The 17,109-nt window shown below is 41.8% G+C and overlaps 2 protein-coding genes across 3 annotated transcripts; one reads left to right on the top strand and one right to left on the bottom strand.

Annotated features, from left to right (window-relative positions):
* Positions 1–636: 636 nt before the first annotated feature.
* On the top strand, positions 637–13,518 carry LOC124222143 (pyrokinin-1 receptor). Of its 2 annotated transcripts, none has more exons than XM_046632797.2 (5): positions 637–1,003; positions 2,174–3,321; positions 10,934–11,154; positions 11,632–12,130; positions 12,333–13,518. In XM_046632797.2, exons 2-5 carry the CDS (start codon positions 2,484–2,486, stop codon positions 12,572–12,574), a joined length of 1,800 nt encoding a protein of 599 aa, XP_046488753.1. In that variant the 5' UTR covers positions 637–1,003; positions 2,174–2,483; the 3' UTR covers positions 12,575–13,518. The 2 variants fall into 2 exon arrangements, with proteins under 2 accessions (XP_046488753.1, XP_046488771.1); XM_046632815.1 differs by lacking the exon at positions 637–1,003 and adding an exon at positions 1,067–1,165.
* A 1,455-nt stretch (positions 13,519–14,973) lies between these two features.
* LOC124218015 (glutathione S-transferase-like) lies at positions 14,974–16,195 on the bottom strand. Its single transcript, XM_046624343.2, has 4 exons — positions 15,984–16,195; positions 15,736–15,903; positions 15,515–15,651; positions 14,974–15,320 (listed from the first exon to the last, which is right to left on the bottom strand). Exons 1-4 carry the CDS (start codon positions 16,114–16,116, stop codon positions 15,153–15,155), a joined length of 606 nt encoding a protein of 201 aa, XP_046480299.2. The 5' UTR covers positions 16,117–16,195; the 3' UTR covers positions 14,974–15,152.
* Positions 16,196–17,109: the final 914 nt, after the last annotated feature.

Raw genomic sequence — 17,109 nt, 5'->3', positions numbered from 1 at the left:
TTCATAAAAATGACACCGTTCATACCTTTTCGCGTAGTAAAATACGAGAAGATAAAATTCCTATTGTTTGTACCGACAGTCTGACATCAGAGGAGTTGGCCGTGGAATTATTTTCAGACAATTTTTCAGTATAAAGAGAATAAAATTTGGTTTATAGTCCGGGCCGCGTATAATGTTATACAGTATTTCGTAGTAAGTCAAGGTGCGCTCATCTACCACAATGCCTCGTCGAGTTTTGCCTCGTATACAACGCAGGTTTATGTTACCGGACGTCTAATTTGAGCGAGTCGAATCTCCGTTCTCGTCTCTTGTTATATTTGTTTTATTTTATTTTATTTTACTTGCTTTTTATACTTCAGCGTTCATCTCTCTTCGTTTTTTCTCTTCTTCCTTAGCCTTCCCAGCAATAAAATCAAACGACGCGGGTGTGTGAAACGAACTCTGGCGCGAATAAGGAGAGAGACGATGATCCGGGAGACTGCATCGGCGACGAAGGAAACGAGGCATGGTGTTTGCGCTGGCGCAAGCGGGAATCAGCCCCATCGCATGTCCCCCACCAGATCAAGATCCCCATGCGCTGGCCACGCGTTTCAGGGACGACCAAAGAAGTCCGATCAAATCGAACTCGGCATCGAGATCCGTCGGTCGAGGTTGGTTGGTCGGCACTCCCAACGTGGGTGCGATTTTTTTTCCGCGCCGGTGCCGTCGCGATTATTTCTTGTTTCTTGGAGGACCCTTAAAACCGGGGGATGTAGCGGGAAAACTGGCATCGGATTTACGTGAAAAGTTGAAAGTTGAAAGTTGAAAGTTGAAAGTTCGCGTTTATACGAACATGTGTTCTAATCGCGTCGGTGGATGGTGAGATGCACGCGCCGTGATGATATGAGTATTAGAGTTTTTCAAACAAGTGGCAGAGCCGAGCTTGCGGCCTTGGAAAATTGGCCAGTTGTTAATATTTCGCGTGGGAGAAGGAGTGGAGAAAACACAACCGGAGATTTATCGGGTATAATCTTTTATCAACGAGCAGACCTTCGAGGCTTCTCTATTACCATACTACAAACACAGACTGGTTACCTACATAATCCACGACCCTGCAGACTGGCAAAGAAACTTGAGGCGATTGCATCAGAGCAACGATGTTAATTGAGCGGCGAAAAGATCGATGGTTTGATTTGACGCGCAACATTTTCTTGCGTTCTTTTTTTTTCTATCGAAAACTTTACGCACGCTTATATCGTCTATACATGCCTTATGACTATATTCACACGGTCGTCATGCTGATTCCCGAAACGCTGTTTATCTTCCTGTAAAAATTATACCAAGCCCGATATACACCAGAGTTATATTTTATACATTCAACGTTTAAATTTGACGCTAGGAATCCCATTATACGCGTACAACAGTCGAAGAAATTTTTTTCATCCTCTTCTTGTTACGTTTTAACAAACAGGAATGAATCATGGGTTTATCAATGGTTAAAAATAACAGAATTGTCTAGTTTGGATAGTTTCCCAGAGGAAAAAATAAGATCGTGACTATCTCTTTTTTTCTTTCACCTCTGAATCATACACGTATGTATATCAAGCTACTACTGACCACCTAATTTATGGGCAGACTACAGCAGCCTCATTTCAGAATATCAAAATATTCGTTCGGCATGTTTCTTTAATGCTATTATGATTTTTAGAGCAGATCAGGAGCGCGCGGCTTTTGACATATTTTATTCGCTAAAAATGGGGACAGGCGGCCGGAGAGTGAGGCAGTTAATTAAACAGCATAGGCATTATTTTTGAGAAAGAGATAGACGGAGAGAGATAGAGAGAGAGAGAGAGAAAAAGAAAAACAAACTCATTGATGTCGCATGTCGACGATGGGGGAAATCGATGCGTTAGTCGTTAGAGCAATTTGTTATACCCAAAGAGCGATTCGATCGTGAAACGAGACAGAAGAGGATGACCCGACAACGACAATTTAGACGATTTATACGTATCCTCGGAGCGAGCGATATATTATTACACACGGGTATCGGGGTATTACCTATCAAAGAAACGCCGCCGATTTCGGTGCTTGTTACCCAATGACGGATGGTTGAATCGTTGTCCCACTTCGGCATCAATCGTCGTCCGAATAATTCCGAAAGTATAACGCTTCTCTTTTGCTCCTTCGTTTCCAGATCCAGGGATGTGTGAAATACCAACGGCACTCAGCCGTTATCCGTCCCGAGATAATCGGGAATCAAGAATCATCGGCATGCTCCAGAGGACGAACTAATGGAAAACAAATTGATCGTGTACGTAAACAAGGTCAAGGTTTTCGCGACGCGAACGGTATCCGAACAATACTTGAAAAGAAAAAACAATTAGCAAATGACGATGCGTTCGTACTGGCCAGATCATTAATCAATGATAGAAGAAGAACTGGAAAAACGATCGAACGACGCAGTACGTCTGAGCGTTTGAACGCAGCATCTTTGTATCGAAAAGATGTTTGAAAACGGAACGGTGTTTTCGGGCGGCTCGATCAGGGAGGAAAATGCTTCGGGTTGCAACGACTCGAGAGGGATCGCCGAGTACTTGAAGCTGGAAGAACCCTCGCGACGAGATCCTCTCTACGTCGTCATACCGATAACGATAATCTACGTGACGATATTCCTCACCGGGGTCGTCGGCAACATCTCGACCTGCGTCGTGATAGCGAGAAACAAGTCGATGCACACCGCGACCAACTACTACCTCTTCAGCCTGGCGATATCGGACCTGCTGCTTCTGGTATCGGGTCTGCCCCCGGAGATGTATTACATCTGGTCCCAGTTCCCGTACGTTTTCGGTGAGATATTCTGCGCGATACAGAGCTTCGCGGCTGAGACGTCGGCCAACGCGACCGTCCTGACGATCACCGCCTTCACCGTCGAACGATACGTCGCCATTTGCCATCCCTTCGTCTCTCACACGATGTCAAAACTCTCGAGAGCCGTCAAGTTCGTTGTGGCGATCTGGCTCTTCGCCCTCGGCCTGGCCGTGCCGCAGGCCATTCAGTTCGGCATCGTTTACAGCGTGGACGAGAACGGTACCGCCGTCGAGGAGACCGCGAGGTGCACCGTCAAGTGGGTCATCCTCGAACATGCCTTCGAGTTGTCAACCATGCTGTTCTTCGTCGTCCCGATGACCATCATCACCGTCCTCTACCTACTCATCGGCGTCAAGCTCAGACGATCGCGACTCCTGACTGCCGTCAAGAGGACATCGATATCCAACAGCATCAACAACGGGGAAAGCGTCAGAGGCAAAACCGCCGCTCAACGGAACGTCATACGAATGCTGGGTAAGAGATTCGCATCGATACTCGAAATCGGGAAGGTGGAAGGGTTTAGTGAACGATCGACCTTTTTTACACATTCAGGATTAACGATATTCAGCTTGACAGTTGTGACGAAATAAATAAAATTTCCTTTTCGGTACACGATTCTCTGATTTTACTTCCGAGGATTCACAATTTCTTCACAACATATTGTGACTTTTAACGATTCCCGGCAAATTAACATCGTTATCAAAGGACGGATCGCAGAGCACAAAGTCTGTAGGTTGAAGATTAATTTTGAATAATGTAAAAATCGACCGAATTCTTACTGTCAATTATCCACTGACCATATTCACGTGGAAGTCAAGCGCGCGCGCGTGTGCGTGTGTGTGTGTGTTTGATGTCAAGAACCACGCGACGCCTGCATGTGAAATGAGTTACTCAACTTTACACAAGTGCACGAATTACCCGTAAACTTTGGCTCGTTTGCTAATCCTGCTTGAATTCGTCGTCAAGGCAATTATGCATTGTAAATCGGATTCTTGTGAATATTCAGGACACCGAATCACGAATGAACATTCGCGCAATTAGGTAATCTTATCGATCGGGAGGGAGGTTTACTTCTTACCGTGAAGTTACACACCTCCTCAAGCTCGTCCGAAAAGGGTATTCGGCGCGACGAAGTTACATTTGATGGACAAAATATCGTTCGTTGATTATATTGGATGACGTGAATGAAATTAAAATATAAATGAGCCATTCATTAGCAATTCAAACATCACACGTACAAGTATTAGTCAAGTTTAATCAAGAATCGCGATTACACGAAACATTGATTAACCAGGTTGGATGATTTTTCGATAACACCGAGCGATAAGAAGATTGCCGCAGTATTGCGGATGCGACAGAAGATAAATGAAAGTCTAATTCAGGACCATACATGACTTGTGTTTATTCGATTGAAAGAAACCAGTAAATGGAAAGTTGATCGTACTGGACTAGTTTTTCACATCATTTACGGGAAATACAGCAGGAACCGATAATCGCGAGTCTGAACAAAAATCTTCAGAGTTTTTTATGTGCCACCAAATTGGGCTGGGTACGCAGAAAAGATTCGCAACTGTGGAAATAACGGAAAGTAATAATTCGTTACCGAAGGGGGAATCTGAGTCTGATTAGTCAAAGTTCTAGATACAATTTCCCTGCTAACGTAGCATATTAGACAACGTAATGAATTATATCCTCGACGAATCACATTGGGGCAAAAGTTCGCAGGCGCAATTTATATCGGGCGTAAATATTGGCCGATCGCAATTGACCCAAAAAAAGTGTTGACAATAGGACGTCAAATAGGAAACGAAAATCGAATACGGAATAAATGCAGAAAGTTCCGGCGCGGATCGGCCGCCGTGACGGATTACCCATCTCGGTTCCATCGTCAACGAAATTGCCGGCCACGCGGAAATACCCGCTCTTCTTTTTAATCGTAATCAATCACCAATTCTAGCCAATTGACCTCATGACGTAATTTTTATCTATAATAGACGGAACGAGTATAAGGCACACGCAACTTTGACCCAGAAAATTGTAAATCGCGATCGATTCCTAGCAGCCGCAGCGGAATACAATGACGATGAAACGAGACTTGTTACCGCGACGGCAATCTTGCGATACGAAACATCGTAGATAGTGAGGCCGACGATAATTTTAGATCACGTTATATATGGGCTGTTTTGTCGTTCAATTTCCCCTGAAACGCGGGGATGAAAAAGTTCATGTTTATATAACTGCGCGTGTTTTCGTTCGTCAAAAATTTCAGACAGACTTCAAGGCTGGGGAAAAATTCATAACTACCGGATGAGGAATAACGCTAAGAAAAATAGAAGAGAAGGAAAGAAAGAAGAAAAAAAACCCAGCCTTACTCCGATCGTTAGGGTATTTAATTATTCAGAAACGAAGCTTATATCTTATTCATAGCTGATCGTCGAGCAGGTGGAAATTCCGTGGAGCATATCGTTGTTAGCGTGCCGCAACGTGCGACCGGTTGCCGAGAAACGAGATAAGGCCGCATATTTGTTGGCGAGAATCGTAAGCGTGACCAATAAATCATTGGTTATTGGGTGTTTTTGCCGCACCGACGGTTTCCAGGGGCGAATTTCTCCATTTCCAAATCTCCCAATTGTAACGAAAACCCTAAACATCAAGCGGAAACCGCCAAAGGTTTAGACCTTTAATCAGTATTAGTGTAATCCGTGATCAATTCCAACCTGCACCACGCGTTATACCGACTAACACTGATCTATTGAACATCGGGCAGTAAATACGAATTAGAAGCACTGGATTTGTGCAACCGCAACTCGGACCTCGAGGCGCAAAACCAGGGGGATTTTTTCCGTCTGCCCAAACAGTTTCGCCCCATCGACGGGTCGAGAATATTCGATGGAATTGAATTTCCCTTTTCGTAATTTAAGGTAGTAGTCCGGTGTGACGACCGAAATTTAGACGTTTTTTCATGATTTTTTTTTAAAAAGTAAATAAAATGCTATCGTTTTAAAGTTTTTACATGTTTTTATTGGTGTTTTGAAGTATATAAAAAAATTTTTTTAAAGTTAATTTTACATTAATTTGTTTAAAATTTTTGACGTCAATATGGAGTCCTCAAAGAAAAGATGAGTTGGTTCCGCGAAATACACAGCCTTCCAAAGTCATCTGAAATAAAAAATTCAAAGAGATTATTATTCTGTAGACTTCATTTTAGGTCCCGAACCTTAAATATACATAAAAATAAAAAAACAAAAACAAAATGGCGGACTTGTGAAAAAAGTTCTCAAAATCTAATTTTTTTTCTTCATAAATTGTTTAAATAAAATAGTTTATAATTGAAAAATTGAATGTTTTAAGGCTTCGGCATCTAGATATGTGTGTCTAGAATAATGGGTTAAATTTTTAGCTAAATCGGTTGAATAGTTTTGAGTCAGTGATTCCCCGAACTTTCGAAAACATGGTTTTGAGAAAAACGCTTTTAAAGTTTTGACAACAGATTTTTTTCAATAAAATTATACTTACATTAATCAGCTATGCCTGGTGCATAGAGCAGTCCTTCCGTTTCCTCAAAGTTGTCATTTTCAGCAGCTTTTAGAGCTCTACGTAAAGTTCTGGCTTCTTTGGAGTTGGCTTTTTAAGCACAATATTAGCAACAGATTTGACAGCGACGCTTTCATACACACGCTTTCATACACACTACGGCGCGCTCTCTTATTTTAGCTATAACTTTAAGAATAATTAAAATTTATGTCTGAAATTTTTATAGCATATTTTTAAGATGTTATTCTTCCGAAAAATGTAAAAAAAAAAAAATCGATTTTTTGAACCCGTCACACCGGGCTACTACCTTAATTGAAAGACGCAAACAAGTTCTGGAGAACAAAAATAAAAAAAAAAAAATACAGACGGAATCGAAATTTTTTTAACGTTGTTATATTTGAATGGCGTTTGATGACAAGAAAACAAAATATTTTACAGCAAGACGGAGAGTAACTAGCAATACAGCGAGGTGATTCAGAGAGCTTTAGGCTGCTGGGAGAGAGATCGATTGTCTTCCGAATTTCTGTCCTCGGGTGAATTTTTAGGGTCAGCATCTCAGAGGCTGGCTAAAGATAAGCTACAGGTTTAATTTATGACTCGAAGCATAAAGTCGGGCGCACGTAAGTCATCGTAAAGCGCAACAAGTGCTGTTTAATCTGACGTTAAATCTCGCATATTACGATCGCAAGTAAACCACCATCCATGGTATAAAAATTTCATAGGAATAGTTTTTTCGCACAAGCGCTGATTGCTGAAAATTCTCCGACTCCTTCGAAATGTTTACGGAAAGCTTACCGAGTCGTTGAAAAATTTTTAGAGTTGCATTTTTCATAGCTTTCGGGTGTGTTGCCCAGATCATTTATAAATTCTAATAAGTAGAAATTGCCTGAAATTCGATCTGTATCAATTCGCTTCATAAAAATAACGGTTCAACAATTTCACGGATAAAGTGAAGATCGACTTATAAAATTCAGCATTGGGACAGTTCGAGTGTATTTCTGTACCTCGAGACTAAAATAATAGGAACGACAACACTCAGGACACGACACTGTAGCTAATAATGTTGTAACTATAGGCACGAAACGTGTTAAGCGTTGTATAAACGCGGGGCGTGCGTGTTTAAGGGTTGTCAAAATCGCATACTTCGGTTATTGCCGCGATGAGAAGGTTGGGGTATTAATTTTAAAACTTGGGGCTCGAAGTTGACAACTTTATACTTCTCACATATTCTCCTGGCTAGATAGTTCCCATTGCGAGATGTTCCAACTGCTGTTAAACTTTCCTTGAGCACAGCTGTAAGTCTGGACAGTGCCGATAGCGTTTCGGTCTTGAAAAATTCTATCACAAGATGAAAAGGGGCGAAAAAATCAACCGGTGTAATATTAATCACTTCGAGTGGAAGTAACTAATCGAATAAAAGCAAAGGCTTTATAACAAACGAAGAAAAAGTCTTGGGCTCAAAGGAAACGGTGTGAATGATTTGGCTTTCGGATACGTTCGTTATTAGAAATAATTGAAAACAAGGAGAGAAGTGAGTTGGTTGCTTCGTGGCTTATCCGTCTGTAGAAGCAAAATTAAATTCTGTTTCGAAGGTGCGTCGTGAAGTTTTCAGGACTTGAAGTTTTCGAGAATTACTGGCAATATAAAACTCTTTCTGAAACGATAAAAGTTCCACTTCTTGTCAAATGGCAATTGTGAGAAGCAGCAGAATAATCTGAATGTTTACGAATTGATTTAAAAAGAATTGGCGAATTCAAGTACTTCGTTCAGCGTGAATGTAAATTTAGAAATACCGGGCTTCTAGGTTTAATGTGCAAACACAGTACCGTCTGAACAAATCAATTCCTGTACCGAGACATTTATACATTTATAGGTGTCCGTAAATTTCAACTCGGGCATGACTAGAAGCGTTTCTTGAAGCCATAATACCGCGTCCGGGAAAAATTTGAAATTCGGTAGGATTTCCAATTCGTTGCATTTCTTCGCTTGGAGTCAGGGAGGACTTTTTATTTTCGAATAATTTGATTACAAGGATTCGGCTTATACCAGCAGAAACGGAATAAAAAAAATTTCACCGGACCCGCATCGTTATTCACCCTGGATTCAGACTCGCAGCGTAAAATCAGGGTGAAATTTTTTGCCTTAAAACGTATATGCAGGATAACGGACTTTTCTCACATCGTAATGAAATAAAGTCTAAAATAACATCATGACTCGACAAACTGCTTCATACCGGAAATTATGAAAAATTTATATAAAGTCATCGGAAACACGGCGCCAGCGAACGAATACTTCTAAGAATTGAACCTTGTCATATCGTAGAAATTAGGGGGACATAAAGCCGCGATATTGGTAATCCGCCAGATTTAAGCAGCTCTGCTTCTTTCATATATCCCACGCAAGTGTGATGAGGATACAAACGACCCCGAAAAACACGCCGATCTAAGTTTGAAAACAACCGATAAACTCAAACTCGGTTTCTCTGATAACCGCAAATCCGTGGTTCGTCCATTAACGCCGAATCCGAACGTTTTTTTTTTTTTTTACCCACCTCTGCTGATACCGATTTGCGGAGGGCAAATCATTTAATCTTGACAAAATTGGAACTCGATGTGACAGAGAAATTCGTAGCAGCTCGTATCGTCGCGTCGTTTCGGTGACGATGAATTCACGGAGTCACTGGATACTGAAATACGTTCTTGGTGGCAAAACGAATTTCTGAATTTGATGAATGGAACGGAAGTCGATGGCATCATTAAACGGCGTTTCAAAACTTTCTTGATAATCAAACGGTTTTTGTCTAAAGTTCAAACATTCTGAACAACGTTTTAACTTTTGTGAGGAAAATTGATTGAAGTGACACGATTCGAAAGGTTCACAAGGATTGGAAAGAACAATGACCGGGCCGAGAGAGCGTTTTAAATTCGAAATTCTGCCCAGTTTTTACAATTAACTTCGAGTTCTTACATTTCATCGTCAAGTCTTATTACGCAACTTGCAGTTCGTCTTACGCGAGAACGAACAACGAGTGAATAAATTCAATCCGGAGAAAGTATTTCGTTCAACACATCGCAGGCGTTAAGAAACGCAGAGAGTATCATCAAAAGATTTTACTCCATTCCGCTGACGCGGTGGATTCAAATGCCAGTGACAGATGTGCGCGTCTTTACAATTCCGAAGAAGGCGTGAGACTACCTCAGGGAAAAGGATCGAAGGAAGAATGCGATTATATCTTGAATTCATTTATTTTACAATATTTTGTCGAGGCCCTGTCGAGCAGATTTTTGTTAGCTGCGTACCGAATAAGACAGGGAAAAGAAAAAATTCTGCCTCGGTAATCCGAGACGAAGAGCAAGCGGTGGAAATTGGCTTTCAAGATACGTTTTCATAATAAATTTGTTGGCAAGCAATCGAGCCGACGGAAGTGATTGCGAAATCAATTTTCGAAAATTAGTATGTAGCGATGACAAAAGCGGCGGACTATAACTGTGCACAGGAAAGATGATCGAAGATAAATTTCACCGTCATACATGGGGTATAAACCGTATTTTCATATTGTCAGCCAAAATTTGCACTACGATCTACGTAATACACAAAACACCGTATCTCCTTGGTGAAAAAAACGGTCGCGTTACGGTGATCGCACGGTGTTGATATTTTTTGCGCGAATCTCCCCTTCTGGACGAGGAAAGAAAAATAATTTAAAGATGCCGGAAGTCCGGCTTTTCCAGCGTTCCGTCCACCCCTGGAACCTCGGCTTCCTCGGCAAAGTGGATCAAGAGACGAAAACGTGTTTCCGCACTGATACGTGATGCCTGCCTGACTATCGATGCAGCAAATCCTTTCTCCGAACGCGGAAGCCGCTGATATAGGTGTACCACCGAGGATGGCTCGCCGACGAATGATATCCGTATCGAAAAATCCCCCCTACGCGGTATCGCACAATAAGACGAGATAAGTCCGCAAACAAATGCTCTGGGCCACAGAGGATTGCTTCGTTTCATTTGAATCCTTTTAAGCGTGCCGGTTTAAGTTGACTTTGACAAATTGAGGAAACATGCTTAGATTCGTTCGATCGGCTTAGTGAAAAAAACCGATTCGTTTCACTCGGAATCGAAAAGCACGAAGACGGTACGATGAAAATTTCTGCAGACTTGTCCCACCTTATTTGACTAGTGAAAAATCTCATAACTTTAAAACTAAAGTAATGCGGATTCCAACGTCATTAAAAACTCGATCATCGAGTTTCCGCGATTGAAAATCATAATTGAGAAAGCCGTCGTCAAGTCCTGCGCCACTTGCGCCAGCCCTTGGATTTAAATATAAAAGCGTACAGACTAATTTTAAGTCGACGTCAATGGCAGGCTACCGACGACTCGCCGCACTTGCTTGTTGCTGTTAATTGGATTCAATTGTTATTTCCAGATTTAATCCTCGTTTCCGGATATTGCGGGCACTCCAAAAATTTTTTTTCGATCGGACGTGTATTTTTTCCCTCCCGCTAAAACTAAGCTAGCCACGTCCGTGTGTGTTAATTTCAATGTTTTTACAGTGGCAGTCGTCGTCGCTTTTTTTATCTGCTGGGCTCCTTTCCACGCGCAGAGGCTTCTGGCTGTTTACGCCCAAGGTGCAAGCCAGGAAGAACACCATCCCGTTTTAGTCACCGTCTACACAACCCTCACGTACGTTTCAGGGATATTCTACTATCTCTCGACGACGATTAATCCACTCCTATACAACATCATGTCCAACAAGTTTCGAGAAGCGTTTAAGGTAGCTATAAATATCACACTCGATATCGTTGCGATTGATTTGAACTTGAATTACCAATTAACTCTGTCTCTTTCGGCGCTCGAAATGCACAATAACTACGACGATTAATTATTATTCATATGTATTCTTCTATGCCGACTACTTTGAATCACGAAAATATGACTCTCGGCCCGCACGGGTTTATTGGTGGCTACTTTTTATCAGAGGAGTAATATGCTTGTGTGCACCAGAAGCCTTAACGTAAGCGTGGATGTTCAAATATTAATGTAAAATAACGAAAATTTCAGTTTCACTCTTGTCTTTTCTTCTCGTCAATTTACTTCTCTATTTATTTAAAAAACTACAACGGTAACAACGGTTGAGGTAAATGTATTTACATACACTTTGTACTTGTCGAGGTATAACAAGATTAAAAATGAAACGTGCAGTTTAACGGTGAGCGCCTCCGTGCAAAAAATTAAGACAGTTAATTCGCAGACGATGCTGTCCCAGCATTGCGGCCGAAGAAAATCTCAGTGGAAAAGCAGCCCGCGAAGACCGACTTACAGTGCATTGTCACGTCGTGCGACGAGAGGCTGCGATTATCGACACTGTGATGCGAATTATCGGCAATCAGGATCGGTGTCCGTAAGCGAGGAGGTGCAGCGACCAGCGTTGAAACATCAGACAGCCTTGGACGTGGCCGATGGCGGGATTGAGGAGATTTTCAGAAGAGAAAATGTCGAACCTGGGGTAGAAGGATCGCCGGAAAGGGTCACGGGGATTTCCAAGGAGTCGAAAGAAGTGTTCCGCAACGATACTAAAAGTTGCATCTCCAGAGGTTCCTCGGATTCTAGTCAAGTCACGATGACCACGTCGGCCAGCAAGAAACTCTGCAACGAGGGCAACAACAACGCGGCGTTCAATTTCGAGCATCGCGTTACAAAGGAACACTCGTCGGAAACGAATCCGCGATCTCAGAAGACCGTGGTTCTTGGTGAGTGGTTTGATCTCTAATCTTTGATCTCAGCTTTCGATGCTCGGATAGTTCGGTATTTCAATCCACTGTTTCGTGGCTCGTTCTTACGGGGAAAATCAATGCTCTAAATGAGTATGGAGGGGTATAGCAGGTTGGGGGGTGTCAGGCGAATTCGCGGGAATCGGAAGTTGTGAAACTTGACCGCTTTTCTTCCCTCTAGGTATTCTGGCGGACAGATTGCGGTTCGGTACGAGAGGATTGTTCGCCTCGGACGTGAAGAACGCCAGGCCCAAAGTCAGACCGGAAGTTGCTAGCGCGCCGCCGAGATTGAGAAGTGAGGCGAGCATAGAGAGCGCGAACACGATAAGTAATTCCAGTTTGCAGGATCTGGACGAAACGGAATTCACCGGTTCGGAACTCGCCCGGTACATGGGGGAGGTGAACTTTGACCTGATCACTTGACGATCGGCCAAACATTCTAAAGCGACAACGTCGTCCTTGCGGAGGTTCTCGCTCAGGGATTAAAGCGAAATTCATCCGGCGTGAAATTGGATATACCGGATTCCGTAGCCTCGAGTTGTTTCGAGAGGTGGAAATTTATTTGAGCCCGACCCACGACAAAGGTGGTCAGTTCGTGAAAACGGGTAGAAAACAGGGGAAAGTGTGGAATCCGGTTTCGGTTTATTGGAGTTTGGCGCGTCACTCGATGCATGTAATGTCCGGCTGATTGATGCTCGTCTGATTCAATTTCACGCCAAGTTTGTCGAGAGAGCGGAGGGAAACCGATACCGATGTCATAATCAGATATGCAGATCATCGTTCAGATTGAAAACAAAACGAAGAAGCGGTTAAATCTAGCATAAGTGGTATAAGAAGAATGTGGGGAAAAAAAAACTCGAAACAGTCGTGATGCTAATCCGAAACGATTCTTTCCACTCGCTGAAACTTGACGAGCTTAAATTATTATTATTGTTATACTCTGGATGTTGAGCCATTAAAATAAATTTGTAAACTTTCTTTTTGTAAATCTGAAATCCGATTTAATATTATTCTCAAAGTTTTACTGTAACAGCTTCAGAATATTGTGTGATGTTCTTCTAAAGCCAAAGTTTCGATGATGCAAGTAGAGTATAGAAAATTGTATTCGTTAAATTATCGCATCATGCGAAAACCGTGCGCGAGCTTTTTACGCAAGATTTTGCTAAACGCATTGAAAGAAGGAAAAATTTCCTTTATATTTTTAGAGCATTCACTATTCCCAAAGTTCCAGAACTCGTGATTAAGGCGGAGTCAATTTTTATCGAAATTGTAAAAACTTGTATTAATATCCGACGAAAACAGAGTGTAAATAATTTATTTATTTTTATATGTCATTATAATAATAGATAATAAACAATTAAGCGGCAGAGCTGGCATTCGACCGGCGAAATTTCTGTATTTAATATAATAACTATAGTTATATCGGTCTGCATGACGTACCGCATAATCACGTCGTACGTAAGTATTATTTGTATGTACGTAGACCAATTGTACCCGTGAATGTGTTTATTCGTGAAAAATTCGACTACATTGTTGAATAAATTATACAATCAGCACAGATAATTAATATCTGAAATAATGCAGACCGATGATTTTAACACCATTCCACAACAAGATTTTCCTGTAATGAGTTACGTGTGTTAATCACGTTTAACAGAATAATCTCACAACAGAAATTTGCGGTACGGTTCTATCGTGATATAAGCTAGAAAGAAATCTTGCGATGTCAGCAAAAATACGCAATCACCGATAACGGCGATTCGGGTCAGCATGTCAGAGCTGATAAATTCGGGGCCCATTACCTCCTCCGAGGGTCAAGGTCTCCGCGATATTAGAGTCGCCGAGATAAATAAAATCGCATGGAAATATTCGACACAAAATAATTGACAAGAGGAGCAAGTACGAAATAGAATAAAAATTGGCAATAAGTGAAACGATTCGTAACTACTTACAAAAAATCACTCGACTCGTGTATCCATCGCAGTGTTTTTCGGTTGAACGTAATAAACTCCTTGTCCTGTTCACGTCACTTGCTTCGTCGCAAAACTCTTGCAGTTGTCATCGTAAAGTGGTAACTCACTCACCAATCACAAAACTACGTACCGTCGAAATAATAACGATTCATTTGGAAGCACTCGGTAAGCGTTCGGTAACTGGACGACCGTCTCCTACGAAGTGTGCGAGTTGTTTGGGTTCAGAAATCGTTTTCGATACAAAGATGGCGCGCGTATCGAATGTTCCTACCTACCTGCCCTACCTGTTGATACTACGGATTATTTGAGGTGACGAAAGCACCGAAGATCAAAGCAGATTATGGAAAGGCAGAGAGGCGACGATGATAAGACATTGCATCTGCATGAATAAGAATCAACAAATTTTATCTTGAAACAGTTTCGAGGCTTCGTTGCAGACAAAGGTTTGGCAAACGCTAATGGGAGTACGTTTTAAATTTTAACGTCGCTGTTGAATGACGCGTTACATGTTTAAGAAATTCGAAATTAGGCGAAGACATAATAACTGCAGTTGTAAAGTTGGATTAGGCGTAAACTTGAAAGCAACTAATTCTCAAGGAGAAAATTTCTCGCCGGCTAAACGACGTGAACCTTAATGATACCACTGATTGTTTGTTTTCTCAATGCGATAATCATAACAGCAGTAAAATACAGTCGGTTACGCGGGATCATGAAACATGGGATAAGATATTGTCGGGAAAGATGTTAAAGTATTAACCGACGAATTGCGTCGGGTTAAAGATTTACCTAGGTTGTAAATTTATTCAAGTGTATTTTCAGTAATCCGGGTGATTGATCAGATACGCATAATTTCTCGACGTATATTAGAAACGTTATTTATATTTTTCTGAACATCAGACATGTACAAAATTCGTAAAACGCATTCGGTAAAATCGTTGGAAGAGACCTTACAGGATTTCGATTGGTGTTTTTTTCTCTCTCGTTCACTCCGTTATTAGTCTTTGACCCCGCATCGCTTGACATCGTCTTTAGAAGTCCGTCTTTGGACGCTTGGCGATGTAGGCCTTGATACTAGGCTGGGAAACAACTTTGTCTACGAGACTCTTCAGGCTAGGGTAACCCACCAGAATGTCTTTGCCCGCCAAGTACGAGAGGAAGTTGCTGAATCCAGCGAAGACAATATCAGCGGCCGTCAACTGGAATGACAAAGTTGTGAAATGAACAACGAGAAGATTCAAGACGCGGGGAGAAGCTGTACGGAAACGCAGAGTGACGAAAAATCGGTTTGACGTACGAGAGAAGATTCAAGGTCACAACAAGATAAAGTGGCGCTAATAAAAAAAAATAAATAATAAAAAACCCGCCGTGATTAGAAAACTGACTGACGCACCTTGCCACCAACAAAGTATCCTCCGTTCTTCTTAACGGTGGCCTCGAACTTGCCCAGGTAGAAGGCGACCTTCTGGAAGGTTTCAGCCTCGGTGGCGGATTTCTGTGCTGCATCGGCGAATCCATATTTTGCGAGCACTAATAAACGAGCATATCGGAATGTCAGAATAGGAGGAAACGGGGAACGGTTTTAAATTAGACGACTCGGTCGCTCGCACTTACCCTGTCTCAGGTCGCTGATGGTTTCCAGGGTGGCGTCAACCTCGAAGGCCTCGAAGTCGCTGCTGCCGAAGAGGTTGAACTTCTTGGCAAGGAATCGAGCGATCGGGTTGGATTGGTAGAGCGTCTTTCCGTCGACTTCGAGGATCGGGAGCTGTTCCAGAGGGGTCTCTGCGAAGAGAGTGACGACTCTCGATATATCGGCGAACAAGACAAAAAGGAAGAGGAAATCGGAAATAGTTTTTACTCACGGGACTTGAATTGCGGCCAAATGTCGTGGGTGATGCGCTTGTCCTCGAATTTCACGCCACCGTAGCTCAGGAGGAACCTGATCGGCTCTCCAAGTCCGGCAAGGTTGAAGTAAGTCAGTTTGTAGTTCGACATGGTGGATTTGGACGAATGGTAAGACTCTGGTTCTTGAAGACGTTCTGGCCTCGCTCGATGCTCACACGAAATGCGATCAGACTTGGGGAGATCTCCGTTATATAACAGTGTCGTTCAGGCCTTATCGGACTCGTTCCGCCTGCATGCATTTAGTTTTGTCTTATCTACACCCGCCACAGTGGTTTGCTGTTAAAAAAAAAAAAATTAGTCGATGATGAAAAATATCGCGATTAATTCAAGTACGCGTGGATAGATCGCGATGGCTCTTATTAATGTTGCCAAAAACATACGATTTGCGATAATACTCCTGTTTTCTTTTTTCACATATTACATCGTTGCATAACCGATAGCAGCGAGTATTGCAATATATGCGGATCCCATGTTGCCGGGGAATGATTGATTTGTAATTTTAACAACTGGGCGAAATATTACGACCTCGGTTACGTTATTATTAGTTCCTATTAAGTTGGATGTCAAAAATAAACGATCGACAATTGTTTCCCAAAATCACTTAATTCTCGCTAGCTTCCAGAATGATTAAAACATAAGTTTCTGTTACGTAAAAATGAGGAATTTTGATGGATTGTCTTATCGCGAAATTATTTAAAGGAAGAAAATGCATGTGTTTTGCGATTAAAATTAAATTATCAAATCTTTCTCTCTTTCTCTTTTCTTCGCTTCTTACGATCAAACAGGCTTTTTTCCTAGGTGGAAATAACTGATTTTTTGTTACATGGAAAAGATTCATGTCCAGTTATTCAAGACGAAGGTTGGAAGTAATGTAATCGAATTAGGTATCCGTATACCTTACAGACAGTAGAGTTTTATCAGACAAATATTATATGTATACACTATGTTTATACCAAAATCCTTGCCTGTAACGAATGTTCTCGTGGATTTCACATGCAACAAAGCTGATCCATTTTTGCAGCAATATTTTGTAAAAATCTACGATAAATTTTTTTTATCGTATTCGCACGTATTTAATCAACT

The sequence above is a fragment of the Neodiprion pinetum genome, chromosome 1 (assembly GCF_021155775.2).
Source record: "Neodiprion pinetum isolate iyNeoPine1 chromosome 1, iyNeoPine1.2, whole genome shotgun sequence".
NCBI lineage: Eukaryota > Metazoa > Arthropoda > Insecta > Hymenoptera > Diprionidae > Neodiprion > Neodiprion pinetum.
This window is presented reverse-complemented; position numbering and strand designations above follow the sequence as displayed.

What these genes read in the sequence shown, in the direction of transcription:
- LOC124222143 (XM_046632797.2), top strand. Translation starts at nt 2,484, where the DNA reads ATGTTTGAAAACGGAACGGTGTTTTCGGGCGGCTCGATCAGGGAGGAA. An exon ending in GAACGTCATACGAATGCTGG is followed by an intron (nt 3,322 to 10,933) that starts GTAAGAGATTCG and finishes ATGTTTTTACAG; the next exon opens with TGGCAGTCGTCGTCGCTTTT. An exon ending in AGTTTCGAGAAGCGTTTAAG is followed by an intron (nt 11,155 to 11,631) that starts GTAGCTATAAAT and finishes GTTAATTCGCAG; the next exon opens with ACGATGCTGTCCCAGCATTG.
- LOC124218015 (XM_046624343.2), bottom strand. Translation starts at nt 16,116, where the DNA reads ATGTCGAACTACAAACTGACTTACTTCAACCTTGCCGGACTTGGAGAG. An exon ending in CATCAGCGACCTGAGACAGG is followed by an intron (nt 15,652 to 15,735) that starts GTAAGTGCGAGC and finishes CTCGTTTATTAG; the next exon opens with TGCTCGCAAAATATGGATTC. An exon ending in GATACTTTGTTGGTGGCAAG is followed by an intron (nt 15,321 to 15,514) that starts GTGCGTCAGTCA and finishes TTGTCATTCCAG; the next exon opens with TTGACGGCCGCTGATATTGT.